Source organism: Fundulus heteroclitus, chromosome 7, assembly GCF_011125445.2.
Source record: "Fundulus heteroclitus isolate FHET01 chromosome 7, MU-UCD_Fhet_4.1, whole genome shotgun sequence".
Classification (NCBI taxonomy): domain Eukaryota; kingdom Metazoa; phylum Chordata; class Actinopteri; order Cyprinodontiformes; family Fundulidae; genus Fundulus; species Fundulus heteroclitus.
Window position 1 is genome coordinate 27,541,206 of NC_046367.1, and position 27,833 is coordinate 27,569,038.

The 27,833-nt window shown below is 41.0% G+C and overlaps 2 protein-coding genes across 5 annotated transcripts in view; one reads left to right on the plus strand and one right to left on the minus strand.

Annotated features, from left to right (window-relative positions):
* The window catches only part of csrnp3 (cysteine-serine-rich nuclear protein 3), a 34,897-nt gene extending 19,363 nt beyond the window's left edge, over positions 1-15,534 (plus strand). For both annotated transcript variants that reach the window (XM_036139390.1, XM_036139389.1), the window contains 4 exons: positions 2,795-2,963; positions 8,002-8,261; positions 8,602-8,898; positions 11,240-15,534. In XM_036139390.1, coding sequence (XP_035995283.1) covers positions 2,801-2,963; positions 8,002-8,261; positions 8,602-8,898; positions 11,240-12,382 — 1,863 coding nt within the window. In that variant the 5' untranslated portion in view covers positions 2,795-2,800 and the 3' untranslated portion in view covers positions 12,383-15,534. The remainder of the gene's footprint in view (positions 1-2,794; positions 2,964-8,001; positions 8,262-8,601; positions 8,899-11,239) is intronic.
* Positions 14,373-26,617, minus strand: galnt3 (UDP-N-acetyl-alpha-D-galactosamine:polypeptide N-acetylgalactosaminyltransferase 3 (GalNAc-T3)). Of its 3 annotated transcripts, XM_012857125.3 has the most exons (11): positions 25,976-26,613; positions 23,814-24,351; positions 23,180-23,352; positions 21,848-21,997; positions 21,472-21,706; positions 21,259-21,376; positions 20,967-21,167; positions 17,469-17,600; positions 17,126-17,227; positions 16,862-17,014; positions 14,373-16,763 (listed from the first exon to the last, which is right to left on the minus strand). In XM_012857125.3, exons 2-11 carry the CDS (start codon positions 24,308-24,310, stop codon positions 16,650-16,652), a joined length of 1,875 nt encoding a protein of 624 aa, XP_012712579.2. In that variant the 5' UTR covers positions 24,311-24,351; positions 25,976-26,613; the 3' UTR covers positions 14,373-16,649. The 3 variants fall into 3 exon arrangements, with proteins under 3 accessions (XP_012712579.2, XP_021168997.1, XP_035995281.1); XM_021313322.2 differs by lacking the exons at positions 14,373-16,763; positions 16,862-17,014 and adding an exon at positions 17,377-17,428 and having other exon boundaries at positions 17,141-17,227; positions 17,533-17,600; positions 25,976-26,617; XM_036139388.1 differs by lacking the exons at positions 14,373-16,763; positions 16,862-17,014; positions 17,126-17,227 and adding an exon at positions 17,234-17,428 and having other exon boundaries at positions 17,533-17,600; positions 25,976-26,617.
* Positions 26,618-27,833: the final 1,216 nt, after the last annotated feature.

Here is a 27,833-nt window from a genome sequence, read left to right on the forward strand (position 1 = left end):
CTGTTAGGTTACCCAGACTGACTTTTTTTCTGCCTCACATTCCTTAGTTGTAGGTAAAGCTGTTGACTCTGGAGGTTCTCCAAAGGCTGGCCGTGCCATGCCACAGCACTGAACAAGCACAGCCTCCAGGGAACAATGACCCTCTTGCTGGCAGAGCTAGTCCTCCCTCTCCTGGTTGCACCTCTCTTTCTCTCTCTCTCTCTCTCTCTCTCTCTCAGGCAGCATGTCTCACAGGCCGAATTTGCATCTGTAATGACTTGATAGCAGAGCCCAGATGAAACGGCGAGGCTGTCTGTGAATGGAACTCCCCCACAAGCTGCTCTGGCAGATAGACAGAGCAGGGACTGGCTGAAGATGCGCGCCGTCTCTGCTGGTTCCAGGTTCTGAGAGAGAGGGCGAGAGGGAAAGCAGCCAGGGAGAAGATGCCAGTCATCGCAAGCCTCGCTGCGCCTCTGCAGCACAGTTCTGTCATTTAAAAACGGGATATGATGTTCCAAATATTGCTGTTAAAACAGTGCAAACAAAGCTCCAATATTTCATATATTTAAGGACTGTGTTTTTACATATTTCTTTGTTGCAAGTTACGTAAGGTTTGACCATCATGGCTTTGAGAAGAAATAAAGCCAAACTGAAAATGTTGCAGCGTTTGATGTGTGCAGTGCACGAGTATTAGATGCAGATTCAGTGTGATAGTTATTAGTTTTGGTGTATTTGACTGATGAGCCTCTTCTTGTTTATTTGCCTAATTGCATCATCAGTCAGAGGAGTTAATGGACTCTTGGTTGACATTGGTTGACATTTATCCATCTGAATGGATAAAAAGGAGTATTCTTCCAGAATATGTGCATGACATTCAGTGTATAAATATGTTATGAAAATTGGGATAGCCCTCTGGCTGAGGTCTGGTCATAGACCAGAGCTTCCCATGGTGTCCTAGGGCTGTGTAAAAATACCAAAGATTCATGGTTTTGTGGTATTTTCATAATAGTTGAAAACAAAAAAATGCATAACATCACAGACTGAAAGATACATTTTTTTTCCCGTTCTCCAGCTACTGTAGTTAGTGGATGGAAATTTTTACCCGCCGTTCAAAAGGTTGCGGAGCCAAAAAAAATAGTAGCAATTAGAGCTGGGCGATATAGAAAAAAAGCATATCTATCAAATAGAAATCATATTGATCGATATCGATAATTATCAACAAATTCAAAACATATATTTTAAGTGCAGCCCTGGACGTTTTATGCTGTTGCTTAGCAACCTCTTTTTAGAGACAGAACACACAAACACTGAATTCAAACTCAACCTTTTATTCAACCAACTTTTTACCAAAACTGCAAGTTTTTAAAAAGAAAAAAGAACGTGTGCTCTCTGAACTCTTTGAAGGGGGCGGAGCTTGGAGACGGAGCATTTCCTGGTTCAGCATTTGTGATTGGTTGGGAGGATGTAATGACTGTACTATTAACCTACATGGCTAGAATGCAAAAGGAAGGAAAACTGTTATTCTATTGAACTTTTTTTATCGTCCAGCCCTATTAGTAACATAACCTGCTTATGTATTCACACGCAATGATGCTGGCAGGATCATGCTGCCACCACTCCAGGTCACGTGACCCCTCCACCACTTTGTGCACAGGTCTTGTGCCCTCAACCTAGTTTAAGTAATTCAGTATTTTGATGAATTATGGTTAGAAGAAGTCATAATAAAAGTATGTAATATTTATTGTTATATAACTCTATGTTCTTTTTTAATGATTTCATATTACACCGCATGACAACATAAACACTGTCACACATCTGCCAATCAACTCAGAATCTACAGTATTTACCTCAGACCAACATGGATCCTTGTCCTATATTATATTGAGATCCAAACAATATATCCATGGTGTTTAATATGGCTGGGTATCATCTAGGATGAGCCGATCCGATCCGATTCTCGATACGCAGCTCACGATACAATATGATTCTCGATATAGCTCAGCTTGATTTAAATTGACTCCACGTTTGATATTTCTTTCTTTCAAATTAATGCTCAGTCATTCAATCAACAAAACCAGCCAAATATCATATTCATGTTCAATTTATTGAACACTGATATATTAACAGGAAAATAAAGGGCATTTGGTTCAATGCATTTAACGCATCACAGAAACCAAAAATGTGCCCAAACGTCTGATTTTAGGGACGAAGGCGCTTCTAAAATCCTGTCGGCCGTTCCGCAAATTCGTCTCACTTGCACTTCCTCGCTGTGAACAGTAATGGCGCGCTGTAATAACGCCCCCTAGGGGTTGAGAGGTATATTGATATTGAAAGCCAGAATATCGATATTAAATCGTTTTTAAAAACATCGATATTAATCTTTGTATCGAATTTTATGCACGGCCCTAGTGTTTAACATATCTAAGCATTGTACCTAATATTGCTTTAAACTTCATCCTGATGGGTAGCAGCGAAAGGCGCATTGATCAAGTCTCTTTTTTTTCCCCAGGACCTCTCAATCAAACACAGTGGTATTAACTTCCTGTGAGGAAGATGTAGGTTGTAATTAGCAGCTGTACGGTTCCCGCTCTGCTCCTTTGTGCCACGGTGATCAATGACCCGGGGATTGCCTGGAAGCTGGGACAGCAGCAAGCGGCGCTGCATGTGTGCGTGGAGGGGTGAAGGTGGGAGCGGAGGGGAAGGTGGGGTGGGGGGCAGTCTGTGTTGGTGGCTAATTGAGTGAGCTGAGGATTATGAAGGTCCTAAACTGGGGATTGAATAACGTGCAACCCCCTTTGCTGTCTCTCGGTTTCAGGTGCAGATGCGGCAGGCCATGAGCGGAATACTGAAGAGAAAATTTGAGGAGGTAGAAGCCTCCTCCTCCCCGTGCTCCTCCGTGCGGGAGTCTGATGATGAGGTCTCCTGCAGCGAGAGCGGGGACAGCAGCGACAGCGTTAACCCCTCCACCTCAGTCCCTTTCACCCGTGAGTCTGTTTTCTTTTAAATGCATGCACTGAATTCTGCTTTTTTTTTATTTTTTGACTGACAGCTAAACAGACAGCTATCATTTCATATCAAGAAGACAAAATACCAAAATGTGTTTGTTTATTAAAATGGGAAGGATTGTTAAGACCAGGCTAATTTAGTAGCTGACAGTTACTACAAGGTGCAGGTTAAAGAATGCAAACCTGCACATTTTCTGATAAGCTAATATCTGTGAGCGTAGAGCTGCGGCCGTGCTGTGCTGTGGGGAGAAGAGCAGAGCGGTGCTGGTGATGAAGAGGAAGCGTGCACAGGCGGCCTGGCTCATTAGGAGCAGCATGCAGGCCTAACTAGATGAATGGGCTGATCTCTAGCTGAGTGTGCTCGTACTTTAAACATACTGTACATGGCGCTGCCTGCAGACAAATGCTGGTGAGGTGTACACAAACAGCATGTCTGCAAATCAAGTAGTCCTGTTTTGAGCCAGTTTGGAGAGGAATCCCCTAAAATGTAACAGTGAGGACTACAAGTTCATTTGATGCTGTGATTTAATGGGGAAAGGTCCGTGAAGCAATTAGCTTCCTGGTCGTGCGAAACAAAAAGACTTTGAATGCCCAACATCTTCAAAGAGCAACCATGTATGTCAAGAGATTAGGGATGGGCAATATTCTAATGCCTTGTGGAATAGGTTATGTAAGGACAAAGAAGAACTAATTGATGATGTTAGACAACTCCAAAAAAAACAATGTTATGGCTGGGTGTGGTACTTTTGCAGTTTGAACAATTTTTCCGCCGTAAGTACCATAATAGCATAAATGAAGGCATGCTGGGAAATGAATGTTTCCAAACATGAGTAAATGCAATTATTACAATTTAGCAGCATACTTAGGCTAGATGTTTCATTAGAGAGGAACAACATATCAAAATTGCAATATCAGTGTTTGCTATGTTGCAAAAATGCAATGTTTGGTAGGCTATTAAACCTCTGACGCGATGCATTTACACTATTTATGCCAGTGACATTTTGTTTTTGAGAGCTTGATCGTCTCTCGGGAGTAACACACGTTAGCAGCATGGGAGGCTCATGAATAAATAAACCTGTAATATTTTCTATTAATCTCTCTACAATTTGGTGGGTCTGAGGATGGCCACAAAACTCTTTATCTTCAGATCAAACTGCCCTCTGCTCAATTTCAGTGACATGTTGACACTGTAATGATGGAAATAAAAGAGAAGGAGGAGAAAAGTGTAGGTTTATTTATGTCCATCATCATCTTAGTTTTCAAATTATTTCACAGTTGCATGTTTTACCAAACATTTTGCAGACTAGGAGTGATATGGATTTATTATTTATGCTGATGAAATCCCCAAGAATTAATATTACTGTAATACTGTAATAATGATAATGTTGCAGGAAAATTACTGTTGCTGCTGCCTACACTTTAGAGCAATGCCTTCAGCGATGATGAATCTGCGTTTAATCATGATACAAAAATGAATTACTTGGTACCTGTCTTCAGTGCAGCCCAATGCTTAATGTTGCAGGTGTAGTGAAAGGGCTTATAGAATATCAGGTACGTTTTGTGTAAGTTTAAAGGACAAGAAAAAATGTGTAAGCAAGTTTTAATGTCTCTATTATCATACTTCCTATAACAATATCTAAATATCTTGATATCATTTGAAGCCATAGGAGTAATGATAGTATGAAGCAGAAGCTATGACTAACCAAGGGATCAGAACAGGGAGGCATTTTTATGAAACGGAACAACAGTTAAAAAAAAATCCTTCACATTTTCACAGGAATTGATCCATTGATGCAAAGATCAGGCGACCTTTTAGACGAGTTACGTTGTTGAGTTCAGATTTACAAGAAGGGACGTGCTGATAGATGTTTCTTCTTATTCCAGTGGAGGAAACAACATTTATTTAGATTTAATTGAAAATAGAGAAAAGCAACATCAAACACTCTGTTTTAAAAAAGAAAAATCCTAATTTCTTCAGAAATCAAATCATGCATTTGTGTGTCTTGTGCATGTCGTCCTTGGCCACAATATCTCACATACTGCTCTACAGTCAAATTGGATTTCTGCACTCCGACACATAAATCATGTGCTTGTTAGCTGGACAACTGAGCATTACATATATCATTTATAATCACATATACGTTTAGGCTGACAGATTCGTATTTCTCCTTTTCTGTGTTTGTTGGAGTAAACCCTCATATTGGCTGTTTGCCTGTGTCTGCTAATGCCCTGCTGCATTAAAACACTCGTCAGCAACATGTTTGACTGACAGTAGCGACACGCGCATGTTGTGTGAAATCAACAACGGGAACATCAGAAATTAATCCATTTAGTGCAATCTAAAATCAATAAACACAGAATCCAATTCATTTTGTTTTAGTCAGACTCTTTGTTTAAATCATGAAAGAAGTTGCAGAATCTCTGTCAGTCCAAATAAATCAGTTGGAGTTCAGAAGACAGCAATTTGAGCTTGATTGCATTTCAAAATGCCTTAACAATCTGCAGATGTAGCTGTTTTAGTTGATCAAAAATGCAATCACAGCTGAAATTTCAAGATTTGCGCCACAGCGATGTTTCAAAAAGAGGCTTACCGCCGAGGGACTCCGCTGGGACTTTCGGATTGATTTTACTTAGATTGAAAAAGTTGTATCAGTTACAAAGTCTGTAATGGAAGTCATTTCTAATGAGGGACGGTGTCCATATGAAGAGATGAATTTCACCACAGTAGTCGTCCTTTGGAGAAAAAGAAATGTGATTCTTGGAAAACAAGACATGAAAGAGAATCATAGCAGAATGTATGTTTGTGTGTTGAAAAATGAGAAAAAAAAAAAACAACTAGAGATGCAAAGAGCAATGATCCATAGTCATTAATTTATATTTGGGATTAATAAAGTATTTTTGAATTGAATTGAATCAAAGTGTTGTGAACGATTTGCCTTTAAACAACTATATTATTAGAAGATATAAAAACAGCTTTCCATGTAAATCTTTCTTGGCTTTCTGCTGTGGGTCATTAATTATTGAAGAGAGGTGACGTAATGCTGGCATATAGGAAAGCTGTCAGTTATAAGTGTAATACTGTTATTTCAAAACAAAGACCAAGTATCACACAGTTGATGGTTTAAACCATATTTATCAGCTTGCTTTAGCAATTTGCCACATTGGACACGTTTGGAATGGCTTGTAATTCACAAACAGCAGTTTCTGTGTATATTTGCTGGTGAGGGACTTTACCTTAGCTCTGCTCTTCAAATTCAGCACCTCCCATAACAGAGTACCTCTGCTGAGCTCAGTTCAGCCTTCCTGTTTTCTGCTGGAAGTCTCACTGTCTCTTTCTCCGTAGCAGCCTGGCCAAATGGAAAGCTGTTTCTATGTGTCTTTCAGAACTGATGTGCCCTAGAAGATGTGTCCTAAAAATGTAAATGTTTCTTTATTTTAGACTCCTTTAGATCGTGTAGGACGTTCAAAATACTCTTTCCATTTAAATAGCTACCTGTATATCCATGCTTAAATTTTTTTTTTATGATTTAAAAAACGTACAAGTAGTGAAAACAGCTAACTTTGAGTTTTCTTCTCTCAGTAACAGCATAAACTCTGTTGGTAGCGTTTAGGTTTCTCACAATCGTCATTTGCTAAATATATTGGATTTTTAAATTTCTGACGAGCCAGTTGTCAAGTGGATTTCTGAGTACATCTCTAAAAGAGTCAACAAAAATGCATCCACTCTTTTCTAAATGAAGAGCTTAAGCTGGTGACAGGACCTGCGTAATGGAGATAAGAGGTGTGGAAATAGAGGTTTAGACTTTGTCTCTGGTTGGTCTGGGTCTTAAGAAAGTCAGCAGCTTTCCTGCTCTGATGATGTAGTACAGCTGGGCAATATATCGATATTTTAAAAATGTCGAGACTTTTGTAAAAGAGATCGGACTATATTGTTTATATCGAGATGCGCTTTGTTGAATTATGATACTTTTATGTATTCCAGTGGGCTATTTTACAACCATTTGGCATATTTATCTACAGCTGTTTGTTAAAACTTGTTCCTGTAAGACATTTGAGCTAAAGCTTTGTGTCAGAGATGCCTTTTTATAATTACTTTACGAAAAGCAAACCATACCGAGATATATATCGCATATCGTCATTCAGCCTAGAAATATCGAGATGCTATTTTTGGTCCATATCGCCCTGCCCCATGATGTAGGGAGGAAAAATAAACATCTGCAGCCTGTTTGAGGAAGAGACAGCTTAAAGGTGTCAGAGCCTTTATTTGGCAAAGGAATGCTTTTAAGCAAAAATAATGCATCTACAACTAATTTGTCTTGTAGACTTTTAAAGAAATAGCTTAATCTCCTTAACAGTGATGTCTAAAAAATTTGCCTTTTAACTTGATTTTGCAGCGACCAAACTGTGCTCTCCTCCGTAGTTTATGACAGTTTACATCTGTGACGAAAAGCATTGTCCCCCTTGCATGAGTTGGAGAGCTGCAGGAACCAGATGGTTTCTATTTGTTCTTTCTGTTTGAAGGAGCGGGGAGGGGTGTGTGGGGGGGGGGGGGGGGGCAAGGTCTTGAACATTGGGAACACTGCCGCTGAGTGAAGCAGCTCTGCTCTGCTCTGCTCCAGGCGGGGGATAATTTATGCTCATACGTTGCCCTCCTTCTTGCACCTCCCCCTCGTAGAGCTCTCTATAAAAAGACACACCGGAAACAGCCATCAAGTGGAGGGGCTGAAAAAGTGAAAGAAATGCTGCAACTTGCTTTCAAGCCAGAAAAAAAATAAAAAATAAAAATGAGGTTATGGAAGTCCTGTTTAACATCGTATTTCATGTTCCTCTATGGGTCGTGATCAGAGCTATTAAGGTGTTCTTCCTTATAGCTCATAAATAATCAAACTAAGCGCTTATCAGTATCTTTCGCTGTGATTTTTACTTTTGTACCAATAATTCTTTGGTAAAAAATTACAGGACTACTGGAGTTATGAGCAATCTACCTTTTTATATCCCCCTTTTTTCCTTTTTTTAGCTGACTCGATCTTGAAGCGGGAGAAGCGCCTGCGGGCCAGGAGGGTGCATTTTGAGAATGTGACCGTGTACTACTTCAGCCGGCGGCAGGGTTTCACCAGTGTGCCCAGCCAGGGTGGCAGCACTCTGGGCATGTCCAACAGGCACAGCTGGGTCAGACAGTACTCCCTGGGAGAGTTTGCCTTGGAGCAGGAGAGGATACACAGAGATATGCTCAAAGACCACTTGAAGGAAGAGAAACTCAACTCCATCAAGCTAAAGGTAAAAGCTTTTTAATGGGTCAATAAAAAAAAAAAGCTATAAATCATACCTGCATATCACATTCTAACTACTTAACTAGCTTTGTGAAAGAAACCTAACACTAAAATGTTTTGGTTTTCTCAAAAAGTAAAAATTTGTTCAAAATATATAATTTCATAAATATTAACCAAAAAGACATTTTGATCTTTACCAGAGCATGAAGGAGGGCTGATAGACCTTCTGTGATAAAAATATATATATTATGTTTTTATGCAAAACAAAATCCTCAAAATAGCCTGGGAGGGTTAGGCAAACAGCCGATCCTTAAAGCACCCGGACGTGTTCCCATCTTGTTTTTCAGCTGACTAAGAATGGCACGGTGGAGTCCGAAGAGGCTGACACGCTCACAGCGGAGGATATCTCCGACGACGACATCGATCTGGACAACACGGAGGTAGACGAGTATTTCTTTTTGCAGCCTCTCACCACTAAGAAGCGCAGGGCCCTGCTACGCTCCTCGGGGGTAAAGAAGATCGACGTGGAGGAGAAGCACGAACTTAGAGCCATCCGCGTATCCAGGGAGGACTGCGGCTGCGACTGCAGGCTGTTCTGTGACCCGGAGACCTGCGCTTGCAGCATTGCAGGGATCAAGTGTCAGGTGAATCCCACGAAATGCATAGTTCACACGGAATCGTTCCGCTTTTCTTGACAGCCCCTGTAAACGTGTAAAAATCCTTAAAGTTATTGAAGCTTTAGTTGCAGTAGCATACTCTCACAGTGAAACACTTCTAGTGGTCAACCGTGAGGCGTTTAGAAGTGTTTTCACTGAAATATCCCACATCACAATTCTTATGAAGTAACTTTTTAATAATATCTGAAGCCTTTTAAAAATTTAAACTTCCTTTTTCTAATCTAAGGGCTAAAAAAGCTTTAACTAGGAATCCATGACATTCATTTCCTACAGATATAAATAAGTGATACGAGGTCAATTTCTCTTCACAATTCTTCAAAGTGGGAAAGAAAACCTGACATTTCAGTAAGGTGATTATGTGTTGATTTTCACAAGTCAGGAAATTGCTTCAATAAAATAGCTCAGACTTTAACTTGTCAATGCCTAAATCCGTTGAGTGTCTTTAGAGGCGTTCCTTTTCTTCTCATAAAATTGTAAGACAGTTTGCTTCTTGCGACTCTCAGCCATTTTCAAAGTATATGGTGAGAGCAGTGGAGCTACAATGAACGGCTGAGACCGAAGTTCACTGGATACATAAACACTAGGAGTGTGCATCCGTAGCCAGCAAGCAGAAACTAGGAAGGAACGAGCACGCACGTTGGCGTTAGGTGAGCGCGTCACAATGATTGGCATGTGGGACAACCAACAGATAAGTTGATCCCACTGGAAGTCGAAGCTGAAAGATTGTCCATTATACCTTTAAGGTTTGCTAATTCCTTCTGAGATCTCAATTTGAACTGAGTCCTTTGGTCACATGACACTAAAATTGTGCTTTTTTGTAACAAAAATCACAAAAGGAACCAATGTTGTATATGTGGGGAAAAAAAACCTAAGTTGGTGGCACAGGACATGCATAAAAAACAACAATACTGCCCTGTTTCTTTTTTTTTTCTAATGAACTTACACAAGGCAGTTTACGGTCAGCAGCTGATGCCCCAAAGTGCAAAGTCGATGGACATTACATTCCCCTTTATGCCCAACCATGGGCATAAAGGGGAATGGTGGAAGATCTGGGACACTGTTAGCCCATCTTCCCTACCTTGTTACATAAGAAACGTTTTTAAATCCCTAGAGATAGTGAATAAACATCTGCTGGTCTCTGCCAGAAAACAGAAAATCACTCTACCAGGAAAATAAAATGACTCTCCATCAAGTCCTTTCACCTGTATAATGTATCAAAATATATGGCCAAATGAACACAAAGAAGATTTGCATGGGACAAAATAAGCCTCCTTCAGTTTCCTTGGGACTTTGAAGAACTAACCTGTGGGCTGGGCTTAAGAGAAGAGACCAAACTCAGGATTCTGGACAAACTAAGAAATAGTCAGAGATCTTTCTCTGTATGCTCTAATTTTGTGATATTATTTTAAAGTATCTATACTTGATTCAGCATAAATTCTAACTGTGAGTGAGGAGAACAGTTTAGTTTGAACTGTAAGCTCCGCCCCCAACGGTTTTTCCCAATGAGAAACCCTCCGTTTCTCCTTCCTGGTCTCTCTTTCCAGTCAATATGCACGAAACTAAACACGCGCCTCAAGCTAGTGCACAGTCTTTCTGAAGAAGCAAGGCTTCGTCGAGGAACTATTTTGTTTTCCTTGACATAAATGGCTATGTCACAATTATATATTGTATTATGTGAATTTGTCAACACATGCATGCCATGCTGTTCTGTTTACACACCTTGTCGTGCATGTGCTGAAGGAGTCTCTGCACCTAGCTGTGTCGTTGGCAGAGAAAAGTGATCCCAAGTTGTCCCCAGTTTGCTGCTTATTCTTACTAAAAAAGCCTGGAGTCGCTCGATCGCGCAAACCATTAGTCAACTGTTATTATCAAATTACGTTTTCTAAGTCATAATACAATGCATAAAAAGCATTTCCCTTAACAAGACACAAATAAATTCAGGTATAGTTCCTTTAGGCCACCACTATGTTCTATCCCGTTGACAAAAGGGAATAAAGGAATGTCATTAAGTGTGGCATCTGTGGTTTTGTAAAGAGCAGCTATTACTTATTTTAAGTTTTTTCCCTAGGGAATAAATTACCTTAAACTTAAGGTTGGGTTTTTCCAAACATTTCATTTAAATATTAGGTTGCTGCACTACAAGATTAATATATTTTAAGGCTTTTTACACCTATCTGGCCATAGTTGTGAAGTGGGCTGTGCATTTAACTATAAGGTGCAGAGATTAATGACTTACAGAACATTAATGGGAAAAAAAATGATTTAACTTAAGGCATGCATCACACGGTGACTGTTGTGTTTTTCTCAGGTGGATCGAATGTCATTTCCATGCGGCTGCACAAAAGAAGGCTGCAGCAATTCCACCGGGAGAGTCGAGTTTAATCCTATCCGCGTTCGAACCCATTTCCTGCACACAATCATGAAGCTGGAGCTGGAAAAGAGCCGTGAGCAGCAACAACCCCCCCAGACCAACGGTTACTGCGGGGAGGCAAACGACATGGGGAACGGAAACCTGTTCATGCAGTCGCAGCACAGGTTGGAGTACTCTTTGTCCGATGCTGTCCCACAGGCGGCCGCCATGCACCTGCACGCTGCAGACGACATGGACGAGCCTCTGGATGATGAGGACGACGAGGAAGAGGAGGAGGAAGAGGAGGAGGAGGAGGAGGAAGAGAACGAAGAAGATGAGGAAGATGAGGAGGACAGCAGCAGCGTGTGTAGCGGGTTGTCTGATTCCAGCACGCAAAGCTTCGCCAACAGCAATTCCGAGGATGAGGAGGAACCTGCAGGGGAGTCTGAGAATTACGAGCGTGACATGACACCCCCAGCAGTTTCTCACGTGGAAGCGGTGCCAATGTCCTCAGTGATGTGCTACGCCAACGGCTCCGCGGGTCATGACAACCACATGAACGGAAACCCTTACCTAATGAACTCTTCCACCCCCGATTACTATCAACTGGGGAGCTCCAGTGCCGACCCGAATGTCCAAACAAGTCGGCCCAGGGAGCCCTACAGGGAGCCGTTAGCATTCCCGGATCCAGGCAGCGCGACAAACGGCAATTTGGCCCAGGGACCGTTCAGCGTGGCCTCTGGGGAGTTCACGGGCTACACCAATCACACCGAGGAGCAGTACGCAAGCAATCACCACCGTAATCTGAACGGGGGCGGCCCCGCCACCCCTTTGCGCTGCTATCCACCCAATCAAAACAGCAAGGTGCTGTCCAAGGCTGTGTTTGTGGAGCAGCATGAGAACCAGACCCAGACAGCGTTTCAAAACTACCTTAACAACAACAGTCAGGAGTCCTACAGCAGTAACGGCGTCAAATGTATGGCGGAGGAGCAGCCTCCGCAGGAATCAAGTGCTGATCGACTTCCTGACCTAACCTTACTGTCAAACAATACCAAGAATCTCCCTTTACCAGAGCATTGCCCTGAGGTCACAGCCAATTAAAAAGGCCTCGAGCTTTCAGTTATTACGTCCTCAACTTGGATGTTGTGCTTTTAGGTAACATCATCATGGCCTTTTTTTTGTGCATTTTTTTTAAAACTACTTTCAAAGCAGTTTACGGAATAATACCACCTTTTTCATCTGTGACTCTAAAGCCATAGGTTTGTGATGGAAACAATTTTGTGGTACCGTTGACGTATGCAGGTTTCTCCATTACAGTGTTCGTGCTCCACTCCAAAACACAAGAGATGATAAATAATGTCCTGCTGTGCAATGTAGCTTGTATTTGCAGAGCTAAAGTTCTAGTTTCAATCAATTATTGTACAATAGATTGAACCTCGTCTCCTGTATGTTCAAAAAAAAAAAAGGATGTCAGTTTTATTTATTGTGACTTAATAAGTGTATTCTTATATATTGTAAATGTTTTCGGAAGAATATGCATGCTGTTTTTGGGACTCTCATTGAAAAATTGCCTCCGTTTATGAAAATGTTGGACTCATAATGTACAGCTATCTTCTTTTATGTCTTAAAAATGACAGAAATTCAGAAGTCTTTTAAATCCAAGTGACCAGTCATGTCATTTTAAAGAGTTTTGCACTTATAGTTACTGGGAGTTCAGTGGTACGTATTTGGTTATTAATGACCAAATTTCACATTTAAAAACAACTACACTTTAAAGTTGCACACAACTAGCAGGTATATTGTTCAAAAGAGTGCTTGAAGAGGTTGTCTGGCCTTATCAACTACTACAGGAAGCTTTTTGAGTCATTACAGACTACAGAATGGCATTTAAAGGCTATACATCATTGTTTTGCAACTTTTCCTTTTCAGTTATGTGGCTTGTAGTTTACACTAGCACTCATTGTGCAAAACCAATAGCATGTAAGCAGTCGTGAATGCAGCCAAAAGGTGCAGAAGACTAATAATACTTATGGAATACTAAATTCAGGCATCAATGCATAACACAATGTTTGTTCAAGATAAAAAGTTATGAAACAAAGTCTGCTACTTTAATTTGATTTATTATAGTTGAGATTGCTCTGTGGTGAACTCAGTCAGCCTACGACTCGCCACAATAGTAAATAAACACTTGACAAAACCTGTAATTTAAAACAGAAACTATGATAGCATTCCAGTTAGATGTTGGGATTTTTGCTCCAATTCTGACCAGCATTGTTACTCTGTAGAAATGTAGGTGCTGTCAGATCTTCACATCAAAGTGTCCAAATTCTGTCACCGGAGCACTTGATGCATTGTTAGATTGTACATGTCTCACTCCCCACTCCCCCCCTCGACCATATAATCGGTTTCTGTTTTACTTGCAAGCATAAAACTGCATTACAGTGACATAAATAACAAAACCTTTATCCCGAGGATGCTACATGTCACCATACAAAGTCACTCAGTCCATCTGCAGTTGATAACCCCTCATGTAGGGGTTAGAAAAGTAATGAATATACTTATATAGATGCTGCATTCAAAAGTTCTCTCCTTCATTTGGTTCAGGCACAGAGAAAAATTCTATAGTCCGTTATGATAAAACGTGCCGGACTGCAGCTGTTGATGTAAAGGCTGTAGGCATCAGCAGAGGTTTTAGTGCTGACAGAGTATAAAGCACTGTCAAAACATCTTCTATCCTGACAAGCTCAGTCCTCAACACCTGTCACCTCAGAGCTCTTGCTTTTGACTCCCCGCTTGAGCTACAGATCCTAATCATAGCATGAGCTGTGTTGTGTCCTCATCCCTAAGGCTGGGGTTGTTCCTTTCCTTAAATCAAAGATTCAAGTTGTTTCATAATCCTTGGGGATCTTCAGTTTCCAACAGAGATTATTTTTGGCAGGTGAGGACTAATCTGTTCTCCTCAACCGTTTACTTCCATGGAGCGGGAAATGTTACCCGCATAGATGATCTTTGGGGAAAAAAAGTGCAAATACTCTCCGTTTTCTGTGCCGCCAAGAAGTCTCCACACGTCCATTCGACACATTCAGAGGGATTTTTTTATTCGACAAAATCTCTTTTCTGTCAACAGCCACAGTGGGTGACAGGTTTCAAGCCGCCGGAGACACTACATCCATTTGTGAAAGTGATTCCTCTTTCAGTGCTGATCGGCTTTAAAAACCAAAGCAAAGGCTGATTTATTTTTTAGCTTTGCAATGTTTTTAATTTTTCTGCCTTGGTGTGTTACACCTTACAATTGAAAAGTAAGATCACTTTTGTACTGCTCCAATAGGAATATCTGACTAAAGAAGGTTCATTAGGCATAATTAGCCTTTTCTTTTTGAAGTTCTTAATAAAGTTGAAAATATCTTAACAGTTCTGCTTAATTTTTAGCTGAAGCATAACATTTTATTGAAAAAAAGTAGCTGTTCTTTTGGTAAACGGTTGTTCAGAGTTGACAAAGATATTTCAGATAGGATTAATCTTACAAAGTGTATAAACAAACTGCTGAATCAGCCAGATACAAAAACCTGCTCATTTAAAATGTGTAAATAGTGACATATCTAAACGTTAACTGACAGAATACAAATCGAACAGTTCAAACATTCAGTAGAACCCAATTTTATGGAAAAGCACCAATGCAGTTCTTTACTCCCTGCTCTTGCATGAATACAGGACTTGGCTTTACTTTCAAGCTTTCATATACATTCAACGTTACTGTAATCAGAGTTCAACGGCAAATCTTTACCATTTCTGTGCATTTGTTCATTAGCTGGGATCTCCCATGCAATATTTTATTTAGCAGCAAGTCAGCAAATCAATTTCAAGCTATCAGTTCCATTGACACAAACCTATAATACATAGAAATTGTGCCAAAGTGTACAGTGTAAGTCAGAGAGCTCCTTACAAAGATGTTGCACCCGCTTAGGAATCACATGTTTTAATTTTCAGTATTTATTACAAATGAGCATTGAAAACTGTATTTACTGTGGTTTACTAAAAGTCTGTATTCAGTAACTTGATATGTTAAAACTGTCTTTTGTTTAATGCAAGTTGACGTGAATTGTAAAGCTACATGTGCCTGGTTTCTTTCTTTCATATTTGGTGAAATGCATAGGATTTGCACATTTATGTAAGTTATGTTTCCAACTGTACATAAAGCCTGATTTTCATTTGTTGCATTTTAACATGTTTTTGAATAAATTTGATAAAATGGGTGACGTTCTGAAACGCTTTGAATGCGCAGTGACTTTGCTGTGGAGGCTTGTCATTTCAATGTGCGCAAGCGCCCTCTGCCGACCAGAGAGGAGAAGTATCAGCGAAGTTGGGTTTAATAGAACAGAATTCAATGAGCTCCGAGTAACACCTTCACACTGTGGCACTGTGAACACAAAATATTTCCCATTCCAGAAAAGTAAGCACATTCTCCAAAGCACCGTCGAAAGACCAGTGCCTGCACCAGAATTCATAGGTTCACTTCTGCAAAGACGCACATACAGAGAAGGTTTGAGGCATTTAATTATTAAGAAAATGGAGTTCCTTATGTTAAACTGAGAGTTCCCCTTCATAAATACCAAAAGCATAAACCCTCAAATAATGGACATAATTAGGCAACTTTAAAAATAAATCTCAATCACTCATGATCCTCAACCGTTTTTGTGTTTACAAGTGAACGTTTCAGTTTTCAGGCACGGTAAATTCTGCCTTAATATCTAAACACCTTCACACTCAGACTGGCAACAAATCAAGCCGTCTTCCTACAGCCTTCTAACATTATAAAAGTAGTACGTAAAAAAAAAAAAGTTACTATACCTTGAATCTAAAGCCCCAAAATTACCCAACTATTACCAATTTCTTATTTTAAAAAACTGAAAATACTGAGATCCAAGGAACTTGGTTCTAAAGGGGCATTTCTTGTTTATACCGTCTCTCTGCTAGGATCTTTACATCACCACTTTGACTGTTCTGTTTTTAATGCACACTCAAATTCACACAAGTATCCTGCTCAAGTATATGCTGGCTTCAATGTGTGTTTTGGTTTTGAAGATATATATAAAAAAAATAAAAAATAAAAAGGCACTTGTCTAATGTGCGGGTTCCTTGCTATAAGAATTGCATAGATTCTTGTAGCAGTGGCACATGATGGATTCTTCCAGAGACCAGACTTTCCAGCAGCAGCATAGTTTTAGTCTTTTTATGTATAAAAAATAAATTAAAATTCTATGTGGTTTATAATCTAAAAAAAAAAAAAAAAAAGAAGAAGAAGCTGCATACATTATGAGACGCTCGTGTCCTTGTATGCTCCATGTATACAAAGCAGTGGTTTGCGCACTCATACAAAGGACCAATGCTGATATCTGTCTGATGGGTTGCATGGAGCCAAATATGGATTCTCATGTTGGCCGCTCAGACACATGTTCAATCCTGGCAAGTAGAGCAACTGGTTCTAAAGAAAGAGACGGTAAAATTACTACTTTGCTACAAGCAAAAGTTAACCATTGAATCTGAAATCAAACTGAGGGAAACGGAAAAGAGCAAACTCACATCCTTCAGCTCCCATTTTTGTCCGGCTCCTACAAACGTATTCATGCCTTTGTACTGGCAGTCTTCCAGCTTCACAGCTGCCCCATCCCCATGCAAACACAACTCCTTCTGAATGTTGTGTCTAATCTCGAGACGTGTGGAGTACTCAAAGTACTGCGGGGGGAAACAGGAAACGTGAGGAAATAAAATCACCATCGAATAATGTGGTTAAATCTGACTGTGCGGTTTTGACAAGGGAGATGGAAAGTGCATTTTCTTACTGACCTGGTTTCCACCAAGTCCATGACAGGGGTACATAATTAGCGGTTTCCCACCATCGTTGTTCTCTCCAGCATCCAGACATGTGTCTTTGCCCACATTTTTTACCTAAAGAAAAAGAAAAAAGAAAGAAAGAAAAGGAAAATGAGAGTGAGCAAGAGGAAACAAAATGAAAAACTAACATCCAGCACAAGCTGTTCAAACAACTTTCGCCTCTGAAGTGCTTTTAGTGGTGTTAAATTGGAACTGCCTTGTACCCTACGGAGATCCCAAGAGGAAACCCGCAGCGGCTAGACGGAGGTATGGGGCCTGAAAAGAAGAGAGTTGGTGGTAGGCAGAGTGATCTTACCGAGCCAAAGTGGAGCGGGTTCAGATCAGGCATGAAAACTTCTGGATAAACGTTGTGCAAATACCATGAGAAGCTTTTACACTGCAGCCGCTCCCGGAGCTCCATACGTTTGGAAATATCACCAAAATTTCTCTGTCATAAAAAAAAGAAGAAAAGCCAAAGGAATGAAAAGATGGCAAATTATTTCTGAATTAGACCAGCATTTAAAGACAGAGACCAGTGTGTCACACTTTTGTTTTCTCCCCGTTTGTTCAGTATACCGAGATCCAATAATGGAAATAGATGGAACATGAAATTACTTTTTTTTATTACTAAACAGAGATCCAGCGATCAGCCATCTAACAAACAAGAACAAGACAGATTTTCTTTGTATTTGACCTTCCAGTAACAAGAAACAGTTGATCAATATTGGGTTAATTGACTGATGCATCTCTACATAAAATGTGGTATGTTTCACTTTGACTGTGGAAAAGATGTTTAAGATGTTGGAATTTGCAAGCTCTTAATTTAGCAACAACGTTTGCACAGCTGTGCTGTGGTGAGGGGGGAAAAGGGAAGAAAAAAAAAAGTCACCCGCTTGGCGAAGATTGAATTAGTCATACCCCAGTAAAAAACTATAAACCCGGTTTTCAAAGAAGTAAAAAAACATTTCCCACCCAGAATCCTAGAAGTGTAAAATGCACACCAGAATGAAAACCTGCATTAAATTATATACATTAATTTAGACCAGTTGTCTCAAAACTCAAATCCCTGAGGGCCATTGCCCTAAAACTTTGAGATGTGTCCCTTGCAGAGGTGGATAGAGTATGAGTTGTACTCCAATAAGAGAAGCACTATTTCATCATTATTTTAATCAAGTAAAAGTAAAAAGTAGCCAACCAAGAAATTATTCAAGAGTAAAAAAAACATTCGGTAGGAAGGCTACTCAAGTACTGAGTAACTAATAACGTCGGATTTAATATTTAAAAGTGATGTAATCGGACAGACAAAAATATAAAGTACAAATTCTGGTATTTTAAAGATTAAAATAAAACATATATACATAAAAATAATTCCAAAATAGTTTTCTGAATTTTATTTCAACATACCACTAATGAAACTAATTCTTACAGCAGTTGATGTACGTTGGAACGGTGCAAAGTACTTCCAGTAATAACACCAACAGTTTACCGCATGTTTACTTGACCCCTGAATAGCTCAATGATCTCAGCAGATAGAAAACAACGTTAAAACAACAAAGCTTGTGGACAAACTAGAAGTCTCACTTCAACATCAGCTGTAGGCGTGCGTCTCTCTGGTGCATTTTTGGTCAAAACAAATCTGTTCTGTATTCAATGAAGTTACTCACGGTGGGTAGAGTAGCCAGACATTTTACTCAAAAGTAACTAAAAGTAAAAAGTAAAGTGCAGAAAAAACTACTCTTAAAAGTGCATTTTGCTCCAAAAGCTAAATGTAACTAATTACCACCCACCTCTGATCCCTTCCCTTATACGGCTGATTCAAATGGCTGAACTGCCTCCTCACTAGCCTGCAGTCAAGCTCCTCAGAGCTAATGAGCTAATATTTGAGTCAGGTACGAAGCAGAAACCCATCTAAAGGTTGCAGGATACCGGAATTTGAGACCACCGTTTTAAGGCATTTGTAAACTGATATCTAGCATGCTTTCAAGGGATGATTCTAACTTTGATGCAAGCCAGGTGTTTGGAAACCAGTGACCATTATGGTCGCAGACCTCTAGGGGCTCTCCTCATGAAAGAGCTCTTTCTCCTCCCCTGTTTCAGGTCTGCCTTGCTGCCACAGCTAAGATGTGTTGCAGCTCGTCAGCCGCTGCACAAAGGGTGCCATGTCAGGGTGCCACGCCCCCTTTTCCCTGGGCCTTGATCTGCAGTGATCTTGTCTGTAAACAGTGTAGACTTGTGCTAGAGTTATTCACGCGAGTAAATGTGTAACAGCTGAGGAGAGACAGGAGTGCTTGGATTCACAGTGGAAGCTGGTTGGGGTCCTCTGCCATTTCTGCTCCAGCTCCTTTTCCTCCTGTTTTGTGGCTAGACAGGAAGCTCAGCTGTTGGACCTTTTTGTTTACTTGTAGATAAAGCTGGGCTTTATTTCATAGTTCGAAGGGGGTTATTTTGTTTGTTGTTTTAGCCTTGGAGACTCTGAAGCTTAAATCTCCCCTGTGTTTATTCCCTTTGTCCTGTCATTGGTTGGTTTGCCCAGAGTGTAACATAAATACTTGTTTTCTACTGACATTAAGCATTTTCTTTAGTTATTAGTTTATTTTGTGTTACGCTCTGTGCTAGACCTCACCCTTGTTTTTTAAGGGGTTTGTTCCAGCGACAAAGTAACAGTCTTAACCACAAGTAAATCATAGGCGACAAACACACACACACACACCTGCCCTTCCAACCCCGTGAGAAATCGACCACCCAGCTCACATTGGTTCAATGCTGCAGTTAAACCCCCCGCAATCCTGCGCTGCATCACCATTACGTACCCAAACAAATAACATGCGGCCAGCCAACACCCCATCGTCTCCCACACACGTTTATATATCAGCAGTACGCTCCAAAAATATGGCTTTTATGGATGAGTGGCCTGATGAAAACCCTTGCTGGGGGAAGGCCAAAGAAAAGCCTGTGAGCAGTTGGCTGCAAGGCGTGTTGGAGACCCAACCTCTGCACATCACTACCCCCCACCACCCGCACAGTGAAAAACAGCGGTGGAAGTATCATGCTGTGGGGATGCTATTCTACATCACACATCAGAGTTTTATTTGCAGAATAAACAATATAAATAAAATTGGAATTTATACCCATTTTTGCCAAAATTATGTTTGATTGTGTTGATATATTACATAAGATCGATAACATATTAACCTTTAAATCTGTGGGGGGAAAAAAAGAAAAACATTTAATATTTCAGCAAGACAGAAATTAATCGGGCCTTTAATTACTTGAAGAGATTTCTGCACACCGAGTCTCGACAGTGGACCCAGAGACGGCAGTATGTCTAAAATCAGCCGGACTGGATTGGCCTCTTTTTGTGAGGTAAAGCTCCAGGGGAAAGATTTATGACCCCCATAGCAGGACATGTTGGCAAACACCAAGAGCCTGTCATTTCCAAGAGCTGACTTTCTTCCTACAGCCATTTCATGCCTCCCTAATTAAAAGAGGGTCTATTTTTGTGAAAGAATGTGTCATTTGTACAGAGAATTACACTCCTAAAGCTTTCTCCTGAACAATATGCTTTCCCCCCCTGAGAGCATCTTAAGTAACTCATAATCAAATCTAATGCTTGTTGTAAGCATTTCAGGAACAGGAGCTGGGATTTGCTCAAGCTTGTCTAAAGAGGGAGATAATAAGTGGTCTTGAAAACACTCATCCACGGTCATAAGTGGTGGAAACAAAAGACAAAGCCTCTGGAGCAATTTGCTGCTCCTTCAAGATAAGTAGATTCACATCATTTCAGAAGTGCATTAACGGCAAAACCGGTGCTTACATCCTTAGCCATTTGTGCGGCTTGCTGGTTGCGACGGTAGAAGATCTCCTTATACTCGTCCATCCAGACCTCGGCCAGCCGTACCTGGTTCCGAGCAATCACCTGCGTCCCCTTAGGGAACGTGTGCGGACTTTTGGTCCGGAAAACGTGACCGACAATGGAGCAGGGGATGATCTCCAGCTGGCCGCCACACTGCCACACCTGCAGAAACAGGTGCACAGTTGGACATGCCCACGATATGAGATAAAATATGAAAACCGCTGCCGAGAGTGACAGCTTGCTGCAGCCTTACCCTAAATGACATCTCGATGTTCTCACCACCCCAGATTTCCATTTTTTCATCATAGCTTCCAATGTGGTAAAAATATTCTGTCGAGATTGAAAAAAGTCCTCCAGCAAACGTGGGGGTCCTATAGCAGACACATGTTTTTATTTATTTTATAACTTTTTTTCACCGGAGGTCAAATACTTACACAGAGGTCACAATCTCTGTCCGTTCGCTTACTTTATGGGATACGTCTCGTCTTTCCTCCTCTGCCTCTCGTGATCTGGAAGAGCTTCCCAGCCAAAAGAGAGACCCCAGTCAAAGTTGCCTCGGTTGTGGTTTTGGCCGTAGGGGGAGGGTTTCATGAACTCAAAGGTGTTGAGATCAATCGTCGTTATGTCGGGACTCACTACAGCGGTGTAGTTCTCTGCGATCCTTGCCAGCAGAGGCTCCAGCCATCCATGAAAGCATTCACCTGTCAGTACATGCACCCATACAAGATGTCAAGTCACAACTCTATTATTATTATTATTAGTCTCAACATGACAAACATTTTCGAACACAATGCGGGTGCGTTCAGGGTGTGTTTCGCATGACGTCAGAGGTGCAGACTAACAATGGGCGTCGAGAAAGGTGAGCGTGTCACCGGTGGCCACGGAGGCACCCAGCAGGCGAGCAGTTATCAGTCCTTTCCTTTCTCGCTGCCGGACTACTCGCACGAGGCTCAGCTGCTTCAAATACTCGTCCAGCTCGTCCTTCAACACATCTGAAAGGACAGGCGAGTAATTAGGAGAATGTGTGGAAAACTGAGATACAAAAACAGCAGAAACAAATGCAGGACATGAAGGGTGAACTGCTTCTGTGAAGTCCACAAAAAAGGAGAAACAGAGAGAGGAGCTGGTGACCAAATTTATTTATTTTTTGTTATAGCTTTATCGGTGCTCAATAAATCCGATTATTCTCTTAACAGGTCACACTAATAATTACTTTTGCAGGAAAAATCTCAAAGTTAGTATTTTCAGTCTCAGCTAGGTGTTAAAAAGATAAGCCAGGTAATGCACAATAAGGTGTAAGGTTATCTAAAATTAAACTTGTTTTCTATACAGAGATAGACTAGTGCTGGTCATTTGGCTCCATGATGTTTTTTTTTTTATTATTATTACAGCCACTTCACATCAATTTATACCTGGATTTGTAACATTTTGTCAATTGGGCTAAGGACTGAATTGAGCCGAAGCTGGCTGCAAGTTAGCAAGAGTTGCCAGGAAGGCTAAACATTTGACCGCTAGTTAGCACTGTTCCCATTTTTTGACTTTCCAAAAACATGAACATGCCAAATGTTGCACATATGAGCATTAAGATAAGAGTCTATGTTTCCTGGGGAATACAGACACACTGTCATTTACAGTTTTTAATTATAACTCAATTACCAATGTAATTAATGGACGAATATGAAAACCACTCAAGGAAGGCAACACATTTTGAATGCTATAGAAGTTTTAAAAGAGAAATCGGAACCAGCTGAAATCGGAACCAGCTGAAATCGGTACCAGCGGTGCAGTCTTTTACAGAAACCGGAGATCAGAAACGGGCAATAAAGTTCCAAACAGTGGGTCTCTAACAAGGAAGATAAAGACCTGAGAGTGCCTCATATGCTGGATTGAAACATTATAGCAGAGGTTCATTTGTGTCCTGCATTCCTTAAAAGCCTTCCCAGTATTTTATTTCCTCCATACATCTGACGTATATTACTGTGTTATCTCTTTTGATGCCAGCCGCCACTAAATCCACCTTTTAAAGCATTCATCAGCAGCCCCTTGAGTCCATTTCTCAGCCACGTCACAAAACCGCAGAAAGAGCACGGAGCTGCCCACCCAGCATGCTGCCTGTAATTGAACTCAAAAACTGAGCGCCGTGGTCTTTACGAGGGTCCCACTTAATTTTTTACCATCCACGCTGGCGTCGTCCACCAGGATGATCTCCTTGAGGAGAATTGCAGGGGAAGTGTGGAGGACGCTGTAAACCGTCCTCAGCAGAGTGCTCCAGGCCTCGTTGTGGAACACAATAATCACGCTGGTGGTCGGCAAGGGGGGGCACCGCTTGAAGGTTCGCTCGATGCATCTGCGTGAGGCAGAACAACAAGAAGAGAAGTGACTATCCAGAATGGTTTCTGCGAGGCTAAAGAGTGTGGTTATTACATCTGCAGGATGTCCCCGGTGGGGAGGCCCTTTCAGCTGCGACACTGCATGTGTCGACCTTTGAAATACCTGCCAAGCTGGAATGGGAGAGATGTCGCTCACTAGTTCAAATACATGCAACCCGTTTAGCGTTTTAGATGGACAGCGCGTATGCCGGAGCCTTGTGGTGACTACAAACAATCGTGCAGTTAGATTTCACCTTTCATCTGAATTTGGCCGCAGGGAGGGAGAAATAAATTCAGAGTGAAAATAATCATCTATGTAGTTTTTTGCCTGCCATTTCCCCTCAGCTTTCAAATAGTGCATCCAATTCATCTAGATTAGACTGCTGTGCAGCATTTCCGTATCTACATTAAAAAACTGTTAAGAAAGACGTGCACATACTCTGGTGGTCTGGTGTCTGCGCCCAGGTCTCGGCTCAGGGAGATGCGATCGCTTGCGTAAAGGTTGAAGCAGTGCTTCGCTTCGCCCCTCTCCTTCTCCTTCTGCTCCTCTGGACTGAGGGAATCCGTGTTAAAAGCTTTGCCGGCAGCTCCGGGAGAAAGCGGATTCTGGGGTGGCCTCTCCAGAGCCGGCCTGAGCTCCGCAGCGGTGTAGTGACCCGGCAGGCAGGAGGCCCCCTCTGGGTTATCCTGCTGCCGTACGGGAGCTTTGATCTGCATCTTCGGCTTTTGCTGCTTGAAGTTATTAACAGCCCCTATGACCATTCCAAGCATGCTGTCGCGCTTCACCGCCATCTCCTTCAGCCAGGGGTCCTCCTGTTGGCTTTGAGCCCCCACCTCCCATTGTATAAAAAACAGAAATGTGACAAACACTATTGTCACTATGGCCAGTTTAAGGGGGTGCAGCGGTCTTCGGAGGACCCTTCGAAAAACTGTCATCGTTCTTTCTCGGCTGTGGCTGGTTGGGTACGAAGATCCAGCTGTAATAAACACACATTCAAATTTTAATAATAAAAAACACCTAAAGAAGCAACTTTACATGGCATCGTGTTAGCCAGTAAATGTACTTCAGATTTGAATCATCCATATTGGGTATAAATGTAGTGTTTAATAATAAGAGTGAGAATAATACAACTAGGTAACCATTAGCTGATAATTACACCAACATTATACCCTAATGGTGCTACACTGAAGTGCTGTTTCATAGTTTTTGGGTTTTTTATATTGTAAAACTATACTGCATTTGATCCGCTTGGGCACTCCTACACTGAAAAGATTCTTTATAAACAGAGATTAATAAATCTTTTATTCTAAGACAAACCGAGAAATATTTTTGACGTTTTTTTCTTTTTATCTGGTTGATGTCGGAATCAGACAAATGTGAAAATTACAACACAGGTCAAAACTACTGAGTTATTCAACATTGATAACACATCTGTAAAACAAAAAAAAAAAAGTCTCTAATCTCTGAAACCATTATTCTGTCTGTGAAAACATAAAAAGAAGTATTTCTATGCTTTGTGTTATTAGGAAAATCTTAGATGGCACAAAGTCTCAATATAAGGACTGATCAAAGCTGGACTGGATTATGCTGTACAGTTTGTGGAACCTTTATCTCTTTTAGGGTGGGGGGTCAAATTCTCATCTCATGATGCATCATCACCACCCTACAGCTAAACCCTAAATTATCTGTACAAGCCACTTATGGGTTGGTAATGAGCTCCAACCCTTTGAGGCTGGAGTGCCTCCTTGCAGATGTCACCATATTCTTTTAGGGTAATATCGTTTTTAGGCAGAAGTAATGTGACGGTAAATCTAAAAGATTACTTTAAACCTAAATCTACCAAGGGTATAATTTTGGACTTAACTGTACATACCACCTAATTAGACATGAATATTTAAAAGGTTTACTGCTATGTGAGCTATATTTAATGGCTTTGTACCAAAGCAGTTCTTCTCTTTGTTTCATTCTGACACGTTAGTCACTGGGTTTCTTTAGACAAAGCCTCGCATAACCACCAGTCCCTGAAGGCTGAAGGAGGAGGACAAGTTTAGCGACAGTGCAAAAGTCAAAACTAATAGCAAGTTGAATACCCGGTCCTTGCAAATGAATGACGCATCTTGGCTGTGGTTGCCAGGAGGGGAAAAAAGGCTTATGTGCTAACTTAGTGGAATTTCTTTTAACTTTATAACTCTCTGAACATTTTTATGTGTTAATAACAAAACAACACCCCCCCCCCCCCCCCACACACACACACACACACAAAAATTTGGTTTCACCATAATAGGAAAAAAGTCGTGTTGATAATTATCAAGAATTTCTTTCAATTTAGAGATTGATTGTAAATACAGTTAAAGTTTATTTTAAGTTTGAACTAATATAATTTATACACACTATAAAGTGAGTTTCGGGTAAATAAAATAAACAAATAAATAAAGCAAACTTTGTAATACCTTCATTGCCAGGACAAAACAGCAACCTGAAATGGTTCAGATTGAATATGTAGCTGTAAATACTCATCAGCGTTTTTTTTTTTTTTTTTTTTTAAATCAAAGTGTGGGAAAGTAAATAACCGTCGCATTCCTTCAAACAAAACAACGTACCACAAGTCGTTGAACTGAGGGTTAAGCTAGGCAGTCCATTAAGGAAGTTTTAAAAATCCACGGATATGGCATCCTGCTGTAACTTGAGTTCATCTGTTTGCGGTTTTAATCCCACAAAAAGTTAAATTTCCAAAAAAGACAAAAAGGATTCGCTCTCTGACTTCTCCAAACTTCCGTCTCGTTGGATCCAGGTGTGCTCCTCTCAGGTAGAAGGCGGTGGCAGAGCGGCGCGCTTGCGCACAACAGCCCTCCGCACGTCAAAATAATGGTCAGAATCCATGTCTGGGGCACAGCGAGAGAGAAAGAGAAGAAGAAGAAGAAAAAACACTCCCCTAATAAGAGTGTTTATCCTTTAAGTTTCCTGAAGTGTATTTCAGATTTCAGTCAAACAGACGATAGTGGGGCAAACATGTTGCTGAATCCGAGCGAAACCAGAGAGCGTTGCCATCGGAGCTGCTGGGAGCCAGGAGCGGTGTCATTAATAGGATTTGCTCAACCGGTCATTCACTGGGACAGTTGCTGGGTTACAAATAAGGGAGGAACGCCGCGCACCCCAGCGCGTCCAATCACGCTGCGGGGAAGCGCCACATCCTGATCGCACGGCTAAAAACTTCACGAACGATTAAGAAGCTGTTCCACTGAAAATGGACACGATCTGAAATGAGTCACCGAAGTTACGAATCATCTTCCAGCTTGACTTCTTCTTCTTTTTCTTTTTTCTTTTCTGGTGAAAGCTGACACTCGCTCTCCACAGCTTGCTGAATCCATGAAATGTCCCAAAACCTCAAAAAAAGAATCGGACGCTTGCGGGAGCAGAGAAGCGTGATCCAGTCGCGCTGAGCGTCTTTCGCTCGGTGACTCCATCTGCGGGGACTGTGTCCCCCCATCGTGGCAGGAAGCCGCTATATAATGTCCATTAAAATGCTGCCCGTGTCCTGCGGGTCATGCTGGTCACGTCTGTAGGTGTATTCATCCTCAATAGGAGAGTAGGCATGTTCATTAAATAAAAAGAACGCTCTGGGCTCGCGAAAAATTCAACTATAGAGTAAACAGAAGATCATTCTTTATATTCTCACCTATATGACAATTGAAAGGGTAATCAATCAGCGAGAGCTGGATACCACAATCCAGTTTAGCAAGAATTTCATTTATTTAGAAAAAACATTCTATACCAGACCAACCTTTTTTCTAGACCAGGGGTGTCCAAAGTCCGGCCCGGGGGCCATTTGTGGCCCTCTGAATGATTTTGGGTGGCCCTCAATCACAGTTGAAGAATGGTCTAAATTAGGTTTTGCCAGCTCAGATGGTTGAGGCGATGCACTTTTAAAAAAAACTGGGCAATTTTCACTGATATGAGGCCTTTCAAAAAAAAAGAAAAAAAAAAAAGACACAAATTAAAATCTTCTTAAAAGGGAAAATGTAAGGTGCAAATATATTTTTAAGTCTTTTATCAGATATATTTTTGCTTTGAATTTAAGTTGACTGTAAATTAGACCGCAAACTTTTTGCCAATAAGCAGACTTGGGTGAACCGATTTATTTAACTCTGCAAAGTAAAGCAGGAGTGAGCCCAGTCCTGTTCTCGTTGCTGAAAGGACACGAAAAAAAAGAAAAAGATGATCAACCCAAATGATTTAGGATACAGTTTGCTGGGTGAACCTGCAAGAATCTTGTTTTGTTTCAAATCTTAAATAATATACTTGTTTCATTTAAGTATTTTTTTGTGTGTTGTTTATTGTTGAGCTGGTAAAAATGAAGGAAAAAAAAGTTTGTTGACATTTTGATATAAAAAAAAAGGGTTTTAATTTTCTGGCCCCTGAGTACTTTCTACATGACATTATTGGCCCCCATGGCAAAAA

Coding starts and splice junctions, on each gene's coding strand:
- galnt3 (XM_012857125.3), bottom strand. CDS start 24,310: ATGACAGTTTTTCGAAGGGTCCTCCGAAGACCGCTGCACCCCCTTAAA. Junction 21,998..23,179: donor GGACGACGCCAGCGTGGATG/GTAAAAAATTAA, acceptor CTGTCCTTTCAG/ATGTGTTGAAGGACGAGCTG. Junction 17,015..17,125: donor ATGGACTTGGTGGAAACCAG/GTCAGTAAGAAA, acceptor TTCCCCCCGCAG/TACTTTGAGTACTCCACACG.